The sequence below is a fragment of the Pseudophryne corroboree genome, chromosome 9 (genome assembly GCF_028390025.1).
Source record: "Pseudophryne corroboree isolate aPseCor3 chromosome 9, aPseCor3.hap2, whole genome shotgun sequence".
Classification (NCBI taxonomy): Eukaryota; Metazoa; Chordata; class Amphibia; order Anura; family Myobatrachidae; genus Pseudophryne; species Pseudophryne corroboree.
This window is the reverse complement of record NC_086452.1, coordinates 438,934,453-438,950,955: the sequence shown is the minus strand read 5'-3', so window position 1 is coordinate 438,950,955 and position 16,503 is coordinate 438,934,453. Positions and strand designations below refer to the sequence as shown.

General features: G+C 47.7%; 1 protein-coding gene across 4 annotated transcripts in view; it reads left to right on the top strand.

Moving 5' to 3' along the window:
• Positions 1 to 16,503, top strand: part of IHO1 (interactor of HORMAD1 1) — a 154,210-nt gene that overhangs the window by 81,331 nt on the left and 56,376 nt on the right. For 3 of the 4 annotated variants that reach the window (XM_063941079.1, XM_063941077.1, XM_063941078.1), the window contains exon 2: positions 2,494 to 2,557. In XM_063941079.1, the coding sequence (XP_063797149.1) occupies positions 2,502 to 2,557 (56 nt within the window). In that variant the 5' untranslated portion in view covers positions 2,494 to 2,501. Of the gene's footprint in view, positions 1 to 2,493; positions 2,558 to 5,528; positions 5,741 to 16,503 lie in introns of those variants that run through there. The other variant, XM_063941080.1, reaches the window with a different exon arrangement.

Below are 16,503 nucleotides of genomic sequence, written 5' to 3'. Positions count from 1 at the left end.
CAGCAGTGTTCATTCCGGGAGTGGACAACTGGGAAGCAGACTTCCTCAGCAGACACGATCTACACCCGGGAGAGTGGGGACTTCATCCAGAAGTCTTCCACATGATTGTGAACCGTTGGGAAAAACCAAAGGTGGATATGATGGCGTCTCGCCTCAACAAAAAACTGGACAGGTATTGCGCCAGGTCAAGAGACCCTCAGGCAATAGCTGTGGACGCTCTGGTAACACCGTGGGTGTTCCAGTCAGTGTATGTGTTTCCTCCTCTGCCTCTCATACCCAAAGTACTGAGAATTATACGGCAAAGAGGAGTAAGAACGATACTCGTGGCTCCGGATTGGCCAAGAAGAACTTGGTACCCGGAACTTCAGGAGATGCTCACGGAAAATCCGTGGCCTCTACCTCTAAGACGGGACCTGATTCAGCAGGGACCGTGTCTATTCCAAGACTTACCGCGGCTGCGTTTGACGGCGTGGCGGTTGAACGCCGAATTCTAAGGGAAAAAGGCATTCCGGAAGAGGTCATCCCTACACTGGTTAAAGCCAGGAAGGAGGTGACTGCACAACATTATCACCGCATTTGGAGAAAATATGTTGCGTGGTGCGAGGCCAGGAAGGCCCCCACGGAGGAATTTCAATTGGGTCGATTCCTACATTTCCTGCAAACAGGATTGTCTATGGGCCTCAAGTTGGGGTCCATTAAGGTTCAAATTTCAGCCCTGTCGATTTTCTTCCAGAAAGAATTGGCTTCAGTTCCTGAAGTCCAGACTTTTGTAAAAGGAGTACTACATATACAGCCCCCGATTGTGCCCCCAGTGGCTCCGTGGGACCTTAATGTAGTTTTGGATTTTCTCAAATCCCATTGGTTTGAGCCACTCAAATCGGCGGATTTGAAATATCTTACATGGAAAGTAACCATGCTACTGGCCCTGGCTTCAGCCAGGAGAGTGTCAGAATTGGCGGCTTTATCGTATAAAAGCCCATATCTGATTTTCCATTCGGACAGGGCAGAACTGCGGACGCGTCCTCATTTTCTGCCTAAGGTGGTGTCAGCGTTTCACCTGAACCAGCCTATTGTGGTGCCTGCGGCTACTAGCGATTTGGAGGATTCCAAGTTGCTGGACGTTGTCAGGGCATTGAAAATATATATATTTCAAGGACGGCTGGAGTCAGAAAATCTGACTCGCTGTTTATACTGTATGCACCCAACAAGCTGGGTGCTCCTGCTTCTAAGCAGACGATTGCTCGTTGGATTTGTAGCACAATTCAACTTGCACATTCTGTGGCAGCCTGGCAGGCCTGCCACAGCCTAAATCTGTCAAGGCCCATTCCACAAGGAAGGTGGGCTCATCCTGGGCGGCTGCCCGAGGGGTCTCGGCATTACAACTCTGCCGAGCAGCTACGTGGTCGGGGGAGAACACGTTTGTAAAATTCTACAAATTTGATACCCTGGCTAAAGAGGACCTGGAGTTCTCTCATTCGGTGCTGCAGAGTCATCCGCACTCTCCCGCCCGTTTGGGAGCTTTGGTATAATCCCCATGGTCCTGACGGAGTCCCCAGCATCCACTAGGACGTTTAGAGAAAATAAGATTTTACTTACCGATAAATCTATTTCTCGTAGTCCGTAGTGGATGCTGGGCGCCCATCCCAAGTGCGGATTGTCTGCAATACTTGTACATAGTTATTGTTACAAAAAAATCGGGTTGTTTTTGTTGTGAGCCGTCTGTTCAGAGGCTCCTACGTTGTCATACTGTTAACTGGGTTCAGATCACAAGTTGTACGGTGTGATTGGTGTGGCTGGTATGAGTCTTACCCGGGATTCAAAATCCTTCCTTATTGTGTACGCTCGTCCGGGCACAGTATCCTAACTGAGGCTTGGAGGAGGGTCATAGGGGGAGGAGCCAGTGCACACCACCTGATCCTAAAGCTTTATTTTTGTGCCCTGTCTCCTGCGGAGCCGCTAATCCCCATGGTCCTGACGGAGTCCCCAACATCCACTACGGACTACGAGAAATAGATTTATCGGTAAGTAAAATCTTATTTTTCTTTGCAATTAGAATCTTCATTCAAAATAGAAAACTATGGGGGTAATTCTGAGTTGATCGCAGCAGCAAGAAAGTTAGCAATTGGGCAAAACCATGTGCACTGTAGGTGTGGCAGATATAACATTTACAGAGAGAGTTAGATTTGGGTGGGTTATTTTATTTCTGTGCAGGGTAAATACTGGCTGCTTTATTTTTACACTGCAAATTAGATTGCAGATTGAACACACCCCACCCAAATCTAACTCTCTCTGCACATGTTATATCTGCCCCCCCCTGCAGTGCACATGGTTTTGCCCAATTGCTAAAAAATTTCCTGCTGCGATCAACTTGGAATTACCCCCTATATTATAGTTTACAATATACTATTGGCATCACACATATTTATATTTCATTGTCATGCGATATTAATGGTTGTATAAAATTTATGTGACTTTGCCTTTTTTCCCCCATAGGTTTTAAAATGAATTTCAATGTTTGGAACATCAAAGACATGTTCAGCGTCCCCCCAGGAGCCGGGTGAGGGGTTTTCTGTACTTAACTACTGATAATGTCCTGTGCTGGGCGTTCCCCTGCACATCTATGATCAGGTCTGAAATCTGAATTAGGCCCTAAGTAGTGTGTATCACTCTACACCAGTGTTTCCCAACCACAGTCCTCAAGGCACACTAACAGTCCTGGTTTTAGTGATATCCAGGCTTGAACACAGGTGACTTAATTAGTAGCTCAGTTATTTTGATTTAACCATCTGTGCTGAAGCCTGGATATCACTAAAACCTGCACTGTTGGTGTGCCTTGAGGACCGCGGTTGGGAATGCCTGCTCTACACAGTTAAGATGGCTGCATCCTGCACATCAGGTTGGAGGTCACACTACTATAGGGTAATAGTGGCTAGAGTGTATGCAGCATAGGAGACAGCGAAGAGTGCTGCTCTTTCAACAATAACTGGTTGCATTTAGGCTAAGTGTTCTGAGGTCCTGTTGCGGGGGTGTAGGAATTACGAGTTATGATGGGTTGAGTGTACACACAATCTGTACAGACCTCTTGCACCACTTATAGTGTCGGTGCAAGTACACGCTGTTGGTGATGACGCTTCTTCCACAGTGGATGGTTGGGGGCAGTGCGGTCACACAGATCTGTGCAGCACTACATACGGTCGAATGGCTGCATTTGGTCCATTTTAATTTCCGCTTCTATTTCTGCCTCTTCTGTGGAATCCTGGCATATCATGTAGTTGAAAGCATGGGACGCAGATTCTGAATCTAAGGGACCCTTGAGTCCATTACAGTTTTGTATAATGTTGTGTTTGAGTTTGAATTCTAAATGATCATCTGTCGGGCAGATCATCTTCAGTTTTTCTCTCCTGATCATTTTTTTCCGCTGCTAATTGGATGCCCCCAGAGCTGAAAAATTTACCTTTAAAGAAGTTAGGCCTCAATCCCGCATCCATACCTTCCAATAAGAACAAGAAGGTTAAAAGAAGAAATGGAAAAACTTTTATTTTGAAACCATGATATTCCCAAATTCTGTCCGATAAAGGGTTTCTAGCCTGAGGGCCTTTTCAGCTTCAGTCGCAAAATTGCAAAAACGCACATCGGCGGATTATCGGACGACTGTGCATGCGCTGCGAATGCAATGTGCGATCTGCGATTCTTTTGCGAGTACACATTGGGGCTAATTCAGACCTGATCGCTCGCTAGCGTTTTTTGTACGGCTGCGATCAGGTCCGAACTGCGTATGCACCGCAATGCGCAGGCGCATCACACGGGTACAAAGCGGATCACCGCTCATCAATGGGTTTGTGCGAAGAATCCATTTGCACGGGCGTTCGCAAGGAGATTGACAGGAAGAAGACGTTTGTGGGTGGCAACTGACCGTTTTCAGGGAGTGGTTGGAAAAACACAGGCGTGTCCAAGCGTTTGCAGGGCGGGTGTCTGACATCAATTCCTGGCCCGGACAGGCTGATGTGATCGCAGCGGCTGAGTAAGTCCTGGGCTACTCAGAAACTGCACAAACTCTTTTTGTACCGCTCGGCTGCACATGCGATCGCACACTTGCACAGCTAAAGTACACTCCCCAGTAGGCGGCAACTATGTGAACGCTAGACTGCAAAAAAACCCTAACAAGCGGTCAGGTCTGAATTACCCCCATTGTTGGTATGCGATCGCAGGCTGATTGACAGGCGGCGGGTGTTCTGCGAGGAGTGGTTGAGGAAACACAGGCATGTCATGGCCGTTTTCAGGGTGTGCATCTGCCGTCAGGTTCGATTCCTGCGATTGAAAACATGGCCCCCGGTGTGACTGCATTCTCATTATCCTACGTAGCCCTGGGTCATCTGCAACTATCGATGGTATCGATCGACATATGCAATTTCGAGAATGCATCAGTGGGCGTCTTTTACCTCTCTGGGCAGCTGGTCACATGCGAGTTTTTGCATAAGCAGGATTGAGAAAATCGCTATTTCTGTCTCAATAACGATCTAAGCTGAATGAGGTCCTGACTCATAGTCTAATTTACAGAGTCAGAAGGGCCCTTAGAATTTAAAATGGCTTCAGCAGCCATGCCATTAAAGCCAGCTGATAGAAATTTTGATGCAGGATTGTCCAGCTTGTTTCCAGAGACAACCTGAAGAATTCACTGGACAGGTTGCGATGAGGCTTGTTAAATTTAGCTAAAAAGTCCATCTGGAATTGCCTTGAGTGGAAATAAGCAAATTGGTCTGCCTCAGACGTAGATTACCATCCTAGGAAAATCATCCACAGAGCATGAACTACACTGACCTTTTGACAATTGATGAGCCATAAACACCTTAATAGTCATCTTGGTATGTACCTGGAGACAGAAGAATGAAACTGCCTTGGTAAATAGGTAGTCTAAATGCATAACAGCCTTGCTGTCAAAAGGACTGCCATTGTGACAATGATTTTGTGAAGACTCTGTGCCATAGACCGAATGGGAGCACAAAATTGATCATGCTAATTTTTGACAGCACATCTGCAAAGGTGCTGATGCCCTTCCCAAATTGGAACATATAAATATGCAACTTTTATCCATGGACATCATGGGTTGTATCCAATTAGTGAAACACTGATGTTTTTTCGTGATGTTTCATGATTTTGTTTGCTCATATATTTTTTGGGGCAATCCTATTAGGATTACCCTCCCCGCCCCGAAAAAAAAAAAAAATCTCACGAAAACACAGTTTCAGTGAAACGTGTGTTTGTGCAGTCGGAGCCCTGTTTTGGCAAAAAAAGGGACTGCTTTCGGGAGTTTTGTTTGGGCCTGCCTGAGGCATTTGAAAATCCCAGATACGGAGCAGCTCGCTCTGGATTTTCAGGGCTAATTTGATAGCCCTGGGCGACCCATTAGGCGACCCATTAGCCATGAGAAGATATTGTGACTAATTGGATACTGCTCCATGAATTTGAATGGTTATGTTTGTCTTTCAGAGAAGACTGGCTTTGATTCCCAATATACAAACTTTTTGCAGGGAGTATTGCACATTCAGGCTCCATATATTCCTCTGGATCTGCTAGAAGACTTTCAGAATTGGGAGCTCTTTCTGATTTCAGGATCGGGCTGAAGAAGGGTCCTTTTGGTACCTCCTAATGGCACTTCACTGGAAGAGAGGAGAATGTAGTTACAAAACAGCCATTTTCATCTAAATTACCTGAAGCACCAGACTGGCCAGGAATAAGACATGTGCGTCAACACTCCCTTACTGAACTTTGGCTACATTAGCTAAGCTCTTTTCCACCCCCATTCCAACTCTCCAATCATGTTATAAATACATCCAGGCCTCCATAAGTTCGTATGTGTGCGTTCACCTTCTGAGCACGTCCAAAGCAAATTTATGCTAGACGCATTATGCAGCCTTGGTATAATACTAACTCTGCATCAACTCATCTCTCTCTCTCTCTCTCTCTCTCTCTCTCTCTCTCTCTCTCTCTCATTTTTTCCTTTCAATTGTCTCCTGTGGGTCTTTTATTATTATTATTATTATTATTATTACTTATTTATATGGTGCTGCAATTGTCCATGGGTCTATACAGGCGAATTACAGTAGAGTACACAAAATAATACAATATATTCCAACAAACAGTATAGCGATAAAAATCACACTGTGCGATATCTTCTGACCCAGCGAGGGCAGGCAGACAGGATCAGAGCTGCTGATTTGTATGGGGCGCTCTGGAGACATAGGCCCTCATTCCGAGGTGTTCGCTCGCTAGAAGCTTTTAGCAGAATTGCACACGCTAGGCCGCCGCCCTCTGGGAGTGTATCTTAGCTTAGCAGAATTGCGAACGAAAGATTAGCAGAATTGCGAATAGAAATTTCTTAGCAGTTTCTGAGTAGCTCCAGACTTACTCAGCCATTGCGATCAGTTCAGTCAGTTTCGTTCCTGGTTTGACGTCACAAACACACCCAGGGTTCGCCCAGACACTCCCCCGTTTCTTCAGACACTCCCGCGTTTTTCCCAGAAACGCCAGCGTTTTTTCGCACACGCCCGGAAAACGGCAAGTTTCCGCCCAGAAACACCCACTTCCTGTCAATCACAGTACGATCACCAGAACGATAAAAATTCCTCATTATGCCGTGAGTAAAATACCTAACTTATGTGTAAAATAACTAAGCGCATGCGCTCTGCGAACCTTGCGCATGCGCAGTAAGCGACTAATCGCAATATAGCGAAAATCGGCAACGAGCGAACAACTCGGAATGACCCCCATAGATAGTGCAGCTTGAGACTTATTAAGAAAGAGGGCCCTGCTTGTGAGAGATTCCAAGCTAGGGGAGTGTGGGAAAAATGGGATGTGAACTGGGGAGAGATAAGGAGATAGGATTGAAGATGTGAGATTTTGAGGAGTTCTGATAGGCCTTGATAAAAAGATGTATTTTCAGAACATGTTTGAATCTTGGTTGGAAAATGAACTGAGAAGCCTGCAGCAAGAATAAATAGAAGGGGGAGGAGATGGGGATTACAAACTTTGTACATATTAAAGAACCAAATTTAGATGGACCTTCTCTAGTATCAGTGTCCGGCAATGGATTCAGAGGACAGCATTTAATGTAAGTACAAAGATCATAATTTGACTTATTTTTAGCTTTTACTCCCTGGATGCATGAAATGGGCACTAAAATATGAGAATCAAAATAAAAAAAATGTCAAAGTACATTTCTGCTGCGGGGTACACTGGGCTCCACAAGTCTGGACAATGGGGTGTAGAGTAGGATCTTGATCCGAGGCACCAACAGACTCAAAGCTTTGACTGTTCCCAGAATGCAAAGCGCCGCCTCCTATATCACCCCGCCTCCCTGCACAGGAGCTCAGTTTTGTAAGTTGGTGCTGCAGTAAGCAGGCACATAACAGAGGCAGAGCCGGCCATAGGTATAGGCAAACTAGGCAATTGCCTAGGGCATTTGATATGTCTAGGGGCATCAGCAGCTTCTGCTGATTAAAATGATATGCGACATGCCTATATTCTGTGTGTACCATTTCATATGCAGATACAGCCACAGTCTCACGCTGTATATAGGCATGCTGCATATCATTTTAATCAGCAGAAGCTGCTTATGCATCCTAGCCACATAGCAATGCAAATAAGATGCATTTTCATTAAAAAAAGGTGCCAAACGTTAGCATTGAGGCAAGATTTATGAGGACACTTCTGTACGCAAGCAGAGGCAGAGGTCACAGTGTTAGTGACAGTGTGAGTGCTGTGTGCATGTGAGTGGGTTGGTTGTGCAGTATTGTTCGGAATATGTGTAAGGAGCATTATGTGTGTTATGTAAAATGCATTAATAATGTGCAACATGTGTAAGGGGCACTATGTATAAGGGCATTAATAATGTGCGGCATATGTGTAACAGGGTAGTACTGTATGTGTGTCATTATGTGTATAAGGGCATTAATAATGTGCGGCATATGTGTAAGGGACATTATTTGTAAAAGGGTATTAATAAAGGTTGTCATAATGTGTAAGGCGCATTATGTTTATAAGGACATTAATAATGTGTCTCATATGTGTAAGGGGCGTTACTGTGTGGAATTATGTGTATAAATGCATTACTAATGTGTGGCATTATGTGTATAAGGTGCTGTATGTGGTGTTGCGTATAGAAAGGGCACTACTGTGTCGTCTAATGTGAATAAAGAGCAATAGGATCTGGTGTAATGTGAATAAGGAGCAATTCAGTGTGATGTAATGTGAATAAGGGGCTCTACTGTGAGGAGTAACTTTTAAGGTAAAGTAGTACTACTGTGGGATTTAATATGAATTATGGACACTATCGCATGATCAAATGTGAATAAAGGTCCAGTACTGTGTGGGGTAATTGGAATTACTATTGTGTGGCCATGCCCCTTGCCAGCAAAAACACACCCCTTTTTGGTCTGTGCGCCAAATGTGCGAACTGTTCCTATTTAAAATATAGGGGGTACAAACACCAAAATAAGGACTGCTACGGGTGAGGGTGCTGGAAAAGAGGTGCAAGGTCAGAGGCGGAACCAGCGGTTGTGCTAGGGGGCACCAGCCAAAATCTTGCCTTGGGCATCATATTGGTTAGGGCCATCTCTGAACAGAGGGGCTGCTCCAAGCAGCCCTGAGAAAAGCTTTTATGAGGTAAAAAGTGAAGACTTCAAGGGCAGCAGCGGTGGTAAATGTTTTGTGACATTCACTGCTGCAGCTCCAGCTCTCCCCAGCGGCGCTGTACACTCCCGAGCCCTGGTTGCCGGGTACCTACAGCGGAGGCTCCGGTTTTCTTCATGTTAGACACACACGGCTGGGGCTCTCCAGGATCGCATGGCCGCGCTTCGGGAGGTGGTAAGCGGGACCCGGTATTTATCGCGATCCGGCGCGGTCAGTGGGAGGCGGGCCGCGCGCGCTGGCGGTGGACACTGTGGCAGTACAAGCGATCCCACTAGATCACCAGGTCATGGGCGCAGGTCGGGTTTTCTCTCTAAACCACTTCTTATATCGCCCACAGTATCCGGTGGTTTTGCCAGCAAGGGGGATAAGGCTTAGACCTGAAGCCCCTCCCCCAGCCCCAGGGCGCCATTTCCCACAAATGTTCCCGCCCTGGAGCTGCATATCTGTCTTTTCCTCACTCCCAGTCAGTGTCTGTGGCGCCATTATCCCTCAGTTCACTGTTCCTGGGACTGCTTGAGCAAATCCTCCTATGTAAATCCGCCTGGTTGTCAGCGCTGTGCCTTTACATGACCCTTAAGTATTCTACCTGCCTTTTTAGACAGTGATAGTTAAGAAGAGTGCATTTAGTCAGGGTTTTATAGTACAATTACCCTGTGATATACATCCAGTTCTTACTGTGTACTGTTATATCTACTGTTATATAGCTGTGTAAGCTAGTCCAGTGCAGTATTATTGTCAGTAATAACCTCTGCATTGTACAGACTGTGACTATTTGTGTGTGCATTTGATAGCTGAGTGGTGTCCATTTCGTGTCTTTCACTCAACTTGCTATCCCTATATTCTATAACCTGAGGGGGCTTGGTGCGTCAGGTGTTATCTAATATAGGATTTTCACAAAGATATACTGTATTACGTATTTTTCTCTGTGATTTGGTCACCATATCTCTCCTTTATCTCTGCTAGTGCTGACTACACTGTGCAGGGGTTTGGGTTTGGGATATTGTGCTGCTGATAATTGTACTGTGTTACCTCATACTGCAAGTTATATCATGTCTGCTTCTGAGGGTAACGGTTCTGGGGCGGAACACACTGCTGGTGTTGCTGAAGCCACAGGCACATATGAGGAGAATATAGCATCTGTGGGCTCTGGTTCTGGAGGCTCCTTGCCCCCCAGTGGGACTGTGGCAACGGAGGCACATACTGACCCACCGTGGGCCGCTTTTTCCACGCTTCTGCATACGCTAGTTCATAAACTAACACCCCCTATGGGACCCCCAATGCCGGTAAAACCATATGTGGGCCCTGCAGCTAACCCGCCGTGGGCGGACGATTTATCTGCTCAATTAAAGAAGTTGTACCAGTCCTTGACTACTAAAAAGTCTGACCAACGCTCGCCTACAGTAAGTCCAAGAGGTCCTCTAAGCAAGCGCTCGTCTCCTCACAATCCACTGCTGTCACTGACACCTCGTCTGATGAGGACGGCACTTACACTGACCCCGCAGGTTCTGACTCAGATACGGCTGATGGGGAGGGTAGTTCACATGTGGATGTTCCTGACCTTTTGGAGGCTATTAAGTTAATTCTGCAGATTCCGGATGATCCCGAGCCATCCGTGCTTCCTAAGAAACCAGATAGGTTCAAGCGTCAGAAGGTGGTTAAACAGGTTTTACCTCACTCTGATCACCTAGTGGATATACGTCAGGAACCCTAGGAAAGCCCGGGTACGAAGTTTGTGCCTCAAAAGAGGCTGCTGGCTCGCTATCCCCTCGCGCCAGAGCTGTCTAAGAATTGGGAAACACCTCCTCCAGTGGACTCACATGTGGCTAGGATGGTGGTTTCCTCAGCTCTACCTGTCACTACCGTCACGTCTCTGAAAGGGCCTACGGATAAACGTGTGGAGGGTTGTCTAAAAGCGATTTACACCCTCGGGTGCTGCACAAAAGCCTACTATTGCAGCTTCATGGGCTGCTGAGGCTATTGAAGCATGGGCCTTGGAGTTAGAAGCTGAAATCTCCTCTGACCATGCTAGACAGTGCTTGTCATATATTGTCACAGCTTCTCGATATATTAAAGAGGCGGCTTCTGATGCCGGTATCCTGGCAGCCAAGGCCTTTACCACGTCAGTCCTGGCTCGCCGGATATTGTGGCTGAGATCCTGGTCTGTGGATCTGGACTCTAGAAAAACCCTGGAGGTACTCCCTTTCAAGGGAGATATTCTGTTTGGGGAGGACTTAAATAAGATAGTGGCTGACTTGGCTACTGCCAAAACTGCCTGTCTACCTAATACTGCTCCTTCTGTGTCAAAGGCTAAAGGTACGTCCTTTCGACCCTTTCGTCCTTCAGGTAAAGCAAAAGGTCAGGCGTACCATAAGCAGGCCCGCACTTCCAAACCTGGTAAGCCGAAGCCCAAAAGAGCCTGGGCTGCCCGTCGGCCAGCTGCCAAGACGATAAGCCTGCCGCATGACGGGCGGGCCTCCCCTGGGGGATCTCAGGGTGGGAGGCCGGCTTCTAGGGTATACCCAGGAATGGTTGAAGACCACTTCAGATGCCTGGGTACGGGAAGTCGTCACTCGAGGTTACGCCATTGCCTTCAAAAACCGACCCCCTCATCGATTTTGTCAGACAGACGTCCCTTTGGACCGGACAAAGGCAAAAACTCTACACTCGGTGGTACAGACCCTCCTGGATACAGGAGTCGTAGTACAGGTGCCTCTTGCTCAGAGGGGCCGTGGGTACTATTCTCCGCTGTTTCTAGTCCCGAAACCGAATGGGTCCTCCCGGCCCATTCTCAACCTCAAGGCATTGAACAGGTTTGTGAAGATTTACAAGTTCCGTATGGAAACCCTTCGCTCTATAGTTCTGGCCTTGGAACCTGGGGACTACATGGTCTCCTTGGACATACAGGAGGCTTACCTGCATATTCCTATAGCAGTGTCACATCAACAATACCTGAGGGTTGCTATTGGCAACATCCATTACCAGTTTCGGGCGTTACCTTTTTGGTTTAACAACGGCTCCGCGAGTCTTCACCAAAGTTATGGCGGTGTAACGGTGGTACTCCGCTGTGAAGGGGTCAGGATACTGCCGTATCTGGACGACTTGTTAATCCTGGCAAATTCCCAAGATCTTCTCCTGTGTCATCTGGATATGACGGTCCAGTTTCTAAAAGCCCACGGGTAGCTCATCAACTGGAAGAAATCCTCCCTGCTCAGAGCATGGTGCACCTGGGAGCGCTGTTAGACACTCACAACCAGAGGTTGTTCTTGTCTCAGGAGAAAGTCCTGAAGCTTCAGGACAGGATTCGTTGCTTCCTTTCTCATCCGCAAGTGTCAATACATTCGGCTATGCAGGTGCTGGGCCTCATGGTGTCAGCATTCGACATGGTGGAGTATGCTCAATTCCATTCTCGCCCCCTCCAGAAGCTGATTCTAGCCAAGTGGGACGGCCTGCCTCACCGGATCAGGTCTCACATGATCTCATTGACTCCGGAGGTCCGTCTGTCGCTGCTCTGGTGGCTCCAGGACCAACAATTGTGCAGGGGCCGTCCCTTCTGGATATCCAACTGGGTCCTGTTGACGACAGATGCCAGTCTAAGAGGTTGGGGCGCGGTGCTGGAGCATCACTCCTTACAGGGTCGGTGGACCAAGGAGGAATCTCTCCTCTCGATCAACATTCTGGAGTTGCGGGCGGTCTTCAATGCGTTGAACCTGGCCCAGCATTTAATTCAGAACCGTTCTGTTCAAGTACAGTCGGACAATGCCACCACAGTGGCTTACATAAATCATCAAGGCGGTACTCGAAGCCGTTTGGCAATGAAGGAAGCCTCACGGATTCTACAGTGGGCAGAACGCCATCTACCGGCAATATCGGCAATATTCATTCCGGGAGTCCTGAATTGGGTAGCGGACTTTCTCAGTCGTCAGGACGTGCATGCCGGCGTGTGGGGCCTCCATCCAGAAGTGTTTCAACTCCTCGTGGAAAGGTGGGGTATTCCAGATGTGGATCTGATGGCGTCTCGACACAATCACAAGGTTCCGGTCTTCGGAGCAAGGACAAGGGATCCTCAAGCAGCATTCGTGGATGCACTGGCGGTGCCGTGGAGGTTTCGGCTGCCGTACGTGTTCCCTCCGGTGTCACTCCTGCCCAGGGTAATTCGGAAGTTCAAGCAAGAAAAAGGAAATCTGCTTCTCATAGCTCCGGTGTGGCCCAGACGGCACTGGTTCTCAGACCTGCAAGGCCTATCGTCAGAGCGTCCACTTCTACTTCCACAACGCCCAGACCTCCTCGTTCAGGGCCCTTGTGTCTACCAGGACCTAGCCCGGCTATCTTTGACGGCGTGGCTCTTGAAGCTTCCGTCTTGAGGGCTAAGGGTTTTTCTGAAGAGGTCATTAAAACTATGTTGCGGGCCCGGAAACCGGCTTCTGCTCGGATTTACCATAGGGTCTGGCATTCATACTTTGTTTGGTGCGCATCTAACAATTATGACGCTTCCAAGTTTAGTACAGCCAAACTTTTGGCTTTTCTGCAGCAGGGCCTAGATTTAGGCCTGCGTCTGGCCTCTCTCAAGGTTCATATTTCTACCTTGTCGGTGTGGTTTCAGAGAAAAATTGCGACTTTACCTGATGTTCATACTTTCACTCAGGGTGTGTTGCGTATCCAACCTCCCTATGTACCTCCTTGGGACTTGTCGGTGGTTTTGGAGGTGTTGCAGGAGCCTCCATTTGAACCTCTTGGTTCAGCTGACCTTAAGTGGCTTTCCCTTAAGGTGGTGTTCTTGCTGGCTATTGCCTCTACTAGAAGACTGTCGGATCTGGGTGCCTTGTCTTGTAGTTCCCCATATCTGATTTTTCACCGTGACCAGGCGGTTCTTAGGACTCGTCCCGGATATTTACCTATGGTGGTTTCTTCGTTCCACCTTAATCAGGAGATTGTGGTTCCAGCCTTTGTCTCTCCTGATTTGTCTCCCAAATAGCCGTCTTTGGATGTGGTACGGGCTCTCTGTATCTATGTGAAGAGAACTGCTTCTATTCGAAAATCTGATTCTCTCTTTGTTTTGTTTGTATTTCACAAACTTGGCTGGCCTGCTCACAAGCAGACCCTGGCCAGATGGATTAGAATGGTGATTGCACATGCTTATGTGAAGGCTGGTCTGTCAGCTCCTGCTCACATTACGGCACATTCTACTCGGTCTGTTGGACCTTCTTGGGCGGCCCACCGTGGTGCGACCCTTGATCAATTGTGCAAGGCGGCTACGTGGTCCTCCGGGAACACGTTCATAAGGTTCTATGCCGTCGATACTGCCGCTTCCCAGGATGCTTCTTTTGGACGCCGGGTTCTTGTGCCCGCTACAGTGCGTCCCCTCCCATAAGGAACTGCTTTAGGACATCCCCATTGTCCAGACTTGTGGAGCCCAGTGTACCCCGCAGCAGAAAACGAGTTTTATGGTAAGAACTTACCTTTGTTAAAACTCTTTCTGCGAGGTACACTGGGCTCCACAAGGCGCACACCCTGACGCACTTAGCTTCTTTGGGTTGATATGGCATTAGCCGCTGACACTTCTCTTGTCGTGAGAGTGTGGTTTATGTGGCTACTAACCGTTGTCGTCTCTTTTCCTGCTATTGCATTGGGCTGGTTAACTAAAACTGAGCTCCTGTGCTGGGAGGCGGGGTGATATAGGAGGCTGCGCTGTGCATTCTGGGAACAGTCAAAGCTTTGAGTCTGTTGGTGCCTCGGATCAAGATCCTACTCTACACCCCATTGTCCAGACTTGTGGAGCCCAGTGTACCTCGCAGAAAGAGTTTTAACAAAGGTAAGTTTTCACCATAAAACTTGTTTTCTTTTACTTCCTAGTGGATACTGGGGAATTCTAGATTACCATGGGTATAGATCGGGTCCTCTGGAGCCTGGCACTTTAAGAAACTAATAGTGTGTGCTGGCTCCTCCCCTCTACGCCCCTCCTAGCAGACTCATTTTAGAAAATGTGCCCAAGAAGCCGGGTACATTCTGTTGCTCTCCAGAGAGTTTTCTTCAGAAATGTATTTTCGTTTATTACTTTCAGGCACACTGGTCGGCAACCAGTCTGCCTGCGTCGTGGGGCTTAAGGTGGGGACCGAAACAACTTCCTTAGAGTTAATGGTTCGTCATCCCAGCTGACAGGACACTGAGCTCCTGAGGTGCTGTTCTCACACTCCTAGAGGGTGAGCACATGGGCCGCCATCCCTTAACAGATGCCGAAGAGGGACCACGACGCGGTGAGTGTTACACCGGGGACCCGGTTAGTGCGTCCCCGTGCATGATGGCAGCATGAAGGACCGTGTCCACCCAGCTTCGAGCCGCGGTGCACACTGACTACCTAGACTGGCAAGCAAGTAACCGAGGGCTTTTTGCTCTTGTTTTTACACAAATATACCAGTATAGACAGCCAGTATAAAAAAACTGATGCAGGGACTGCGCGCCATTATGGGGGCGGGGCTTCCCGGAGAGCCGAACCAGAGGGCAAACGGCGCCATTTCCTGCTGCTTCAGAGGCTGCACGCGGACACTGCTCCCCCAGGACACACTGAATCACCATTGTAAACTGGTACCAGGGGGTTATAGTGAAGGGGGAGCGCAAGTTCAGCGGTTTTACCGCTGTGAGGAAAATGACACTAAGTGGTCACCCAGCGGGCGTTTCTCAGGCTGTGGTGAAGTATACTGTTCCCATATCTCTCTGTGTCACTCCTTTCAGGCTGGTCTGGGTTAATGTGCTTATCTCACTAATATTACTGTGTCTTTCATACCAATCTGTGTACAAGCATGTCTGCAAATAAGTCTGTGTACTTTATGCAAAGCTAGGTTTACACCTTCCTCACAGGGGTCACTGATGTGTACCCAATGCTTCATTCCTTCACAGGGTAGTGATTTCCAATATTAATTCAGAGCTAGCTATGGCTAAGCAAGAGAGGCAAGACCTGAAACAAACTATGGACACGTTTATGGTAACTGCTGCTGACCACAGACACCAACACCCCCCTATTGGCCTCTCACAAACGCACTGTTCCTCAATTGTTACAATCTGACTCTGATTCTGAACTACCAGAGCTTGATGAGGGAGAGGTTGAGACGGACGAGGATGATTTCCTGTCCCCGGGTATAGGAGCCCTCATTTATGCCATTAGAGAGGTACTTAACATCCCTAATAAGGAGGAAGAGCAGGCAGAGGAATCGTATTTTAATGTGAAGCCTAAGTCCTCTGCTACCTTCCCGGTTTCTAAGGAGTTAGATTCCCTGGCTAGGGCAGCATGGATTAATCCTGACAAGAAATTTATTACCCCTAAATGGGTGTTAAATTCATTCCCTTTCCCTGCAGAGGATAGGAAAGTCTGGGAAACCCCGCAGACAGTGAATACCTCTGTATCCAGGCTGTCACGTAAGATAGTTTTACCTGTACCTGTGGCTGTTTCCCGTAAAGACTCAACTGATCTCAAGATTGAAACTCTTAAATCAATCTATATTGCAGCAGGTGTTGCCCAACGCCCTACCATAGTATGCGGCTGGATTTCTAGAGCCATAGTAAAATGGCCTGATGAAATTTTGAAAGGGTTGCTCACACTACCTCAAGAAGAGATAGTTACATTACTACAACACATCCAAGATGCTGCAAACTTTGAGTGAGGCTGTTAAAGAACTTGGTATCATTAACAGCCGTACTACTACTATGGCAGTATCGGCTCGTAGAGCCCTGTGGCTGCGTCAATGGTCAGCGGATGCTGATTCCAAAGAAAGGGGTTGAAAACCTTCCTTTTACAGGCGATGCCTTGTTTGGGGAAGAACTGAA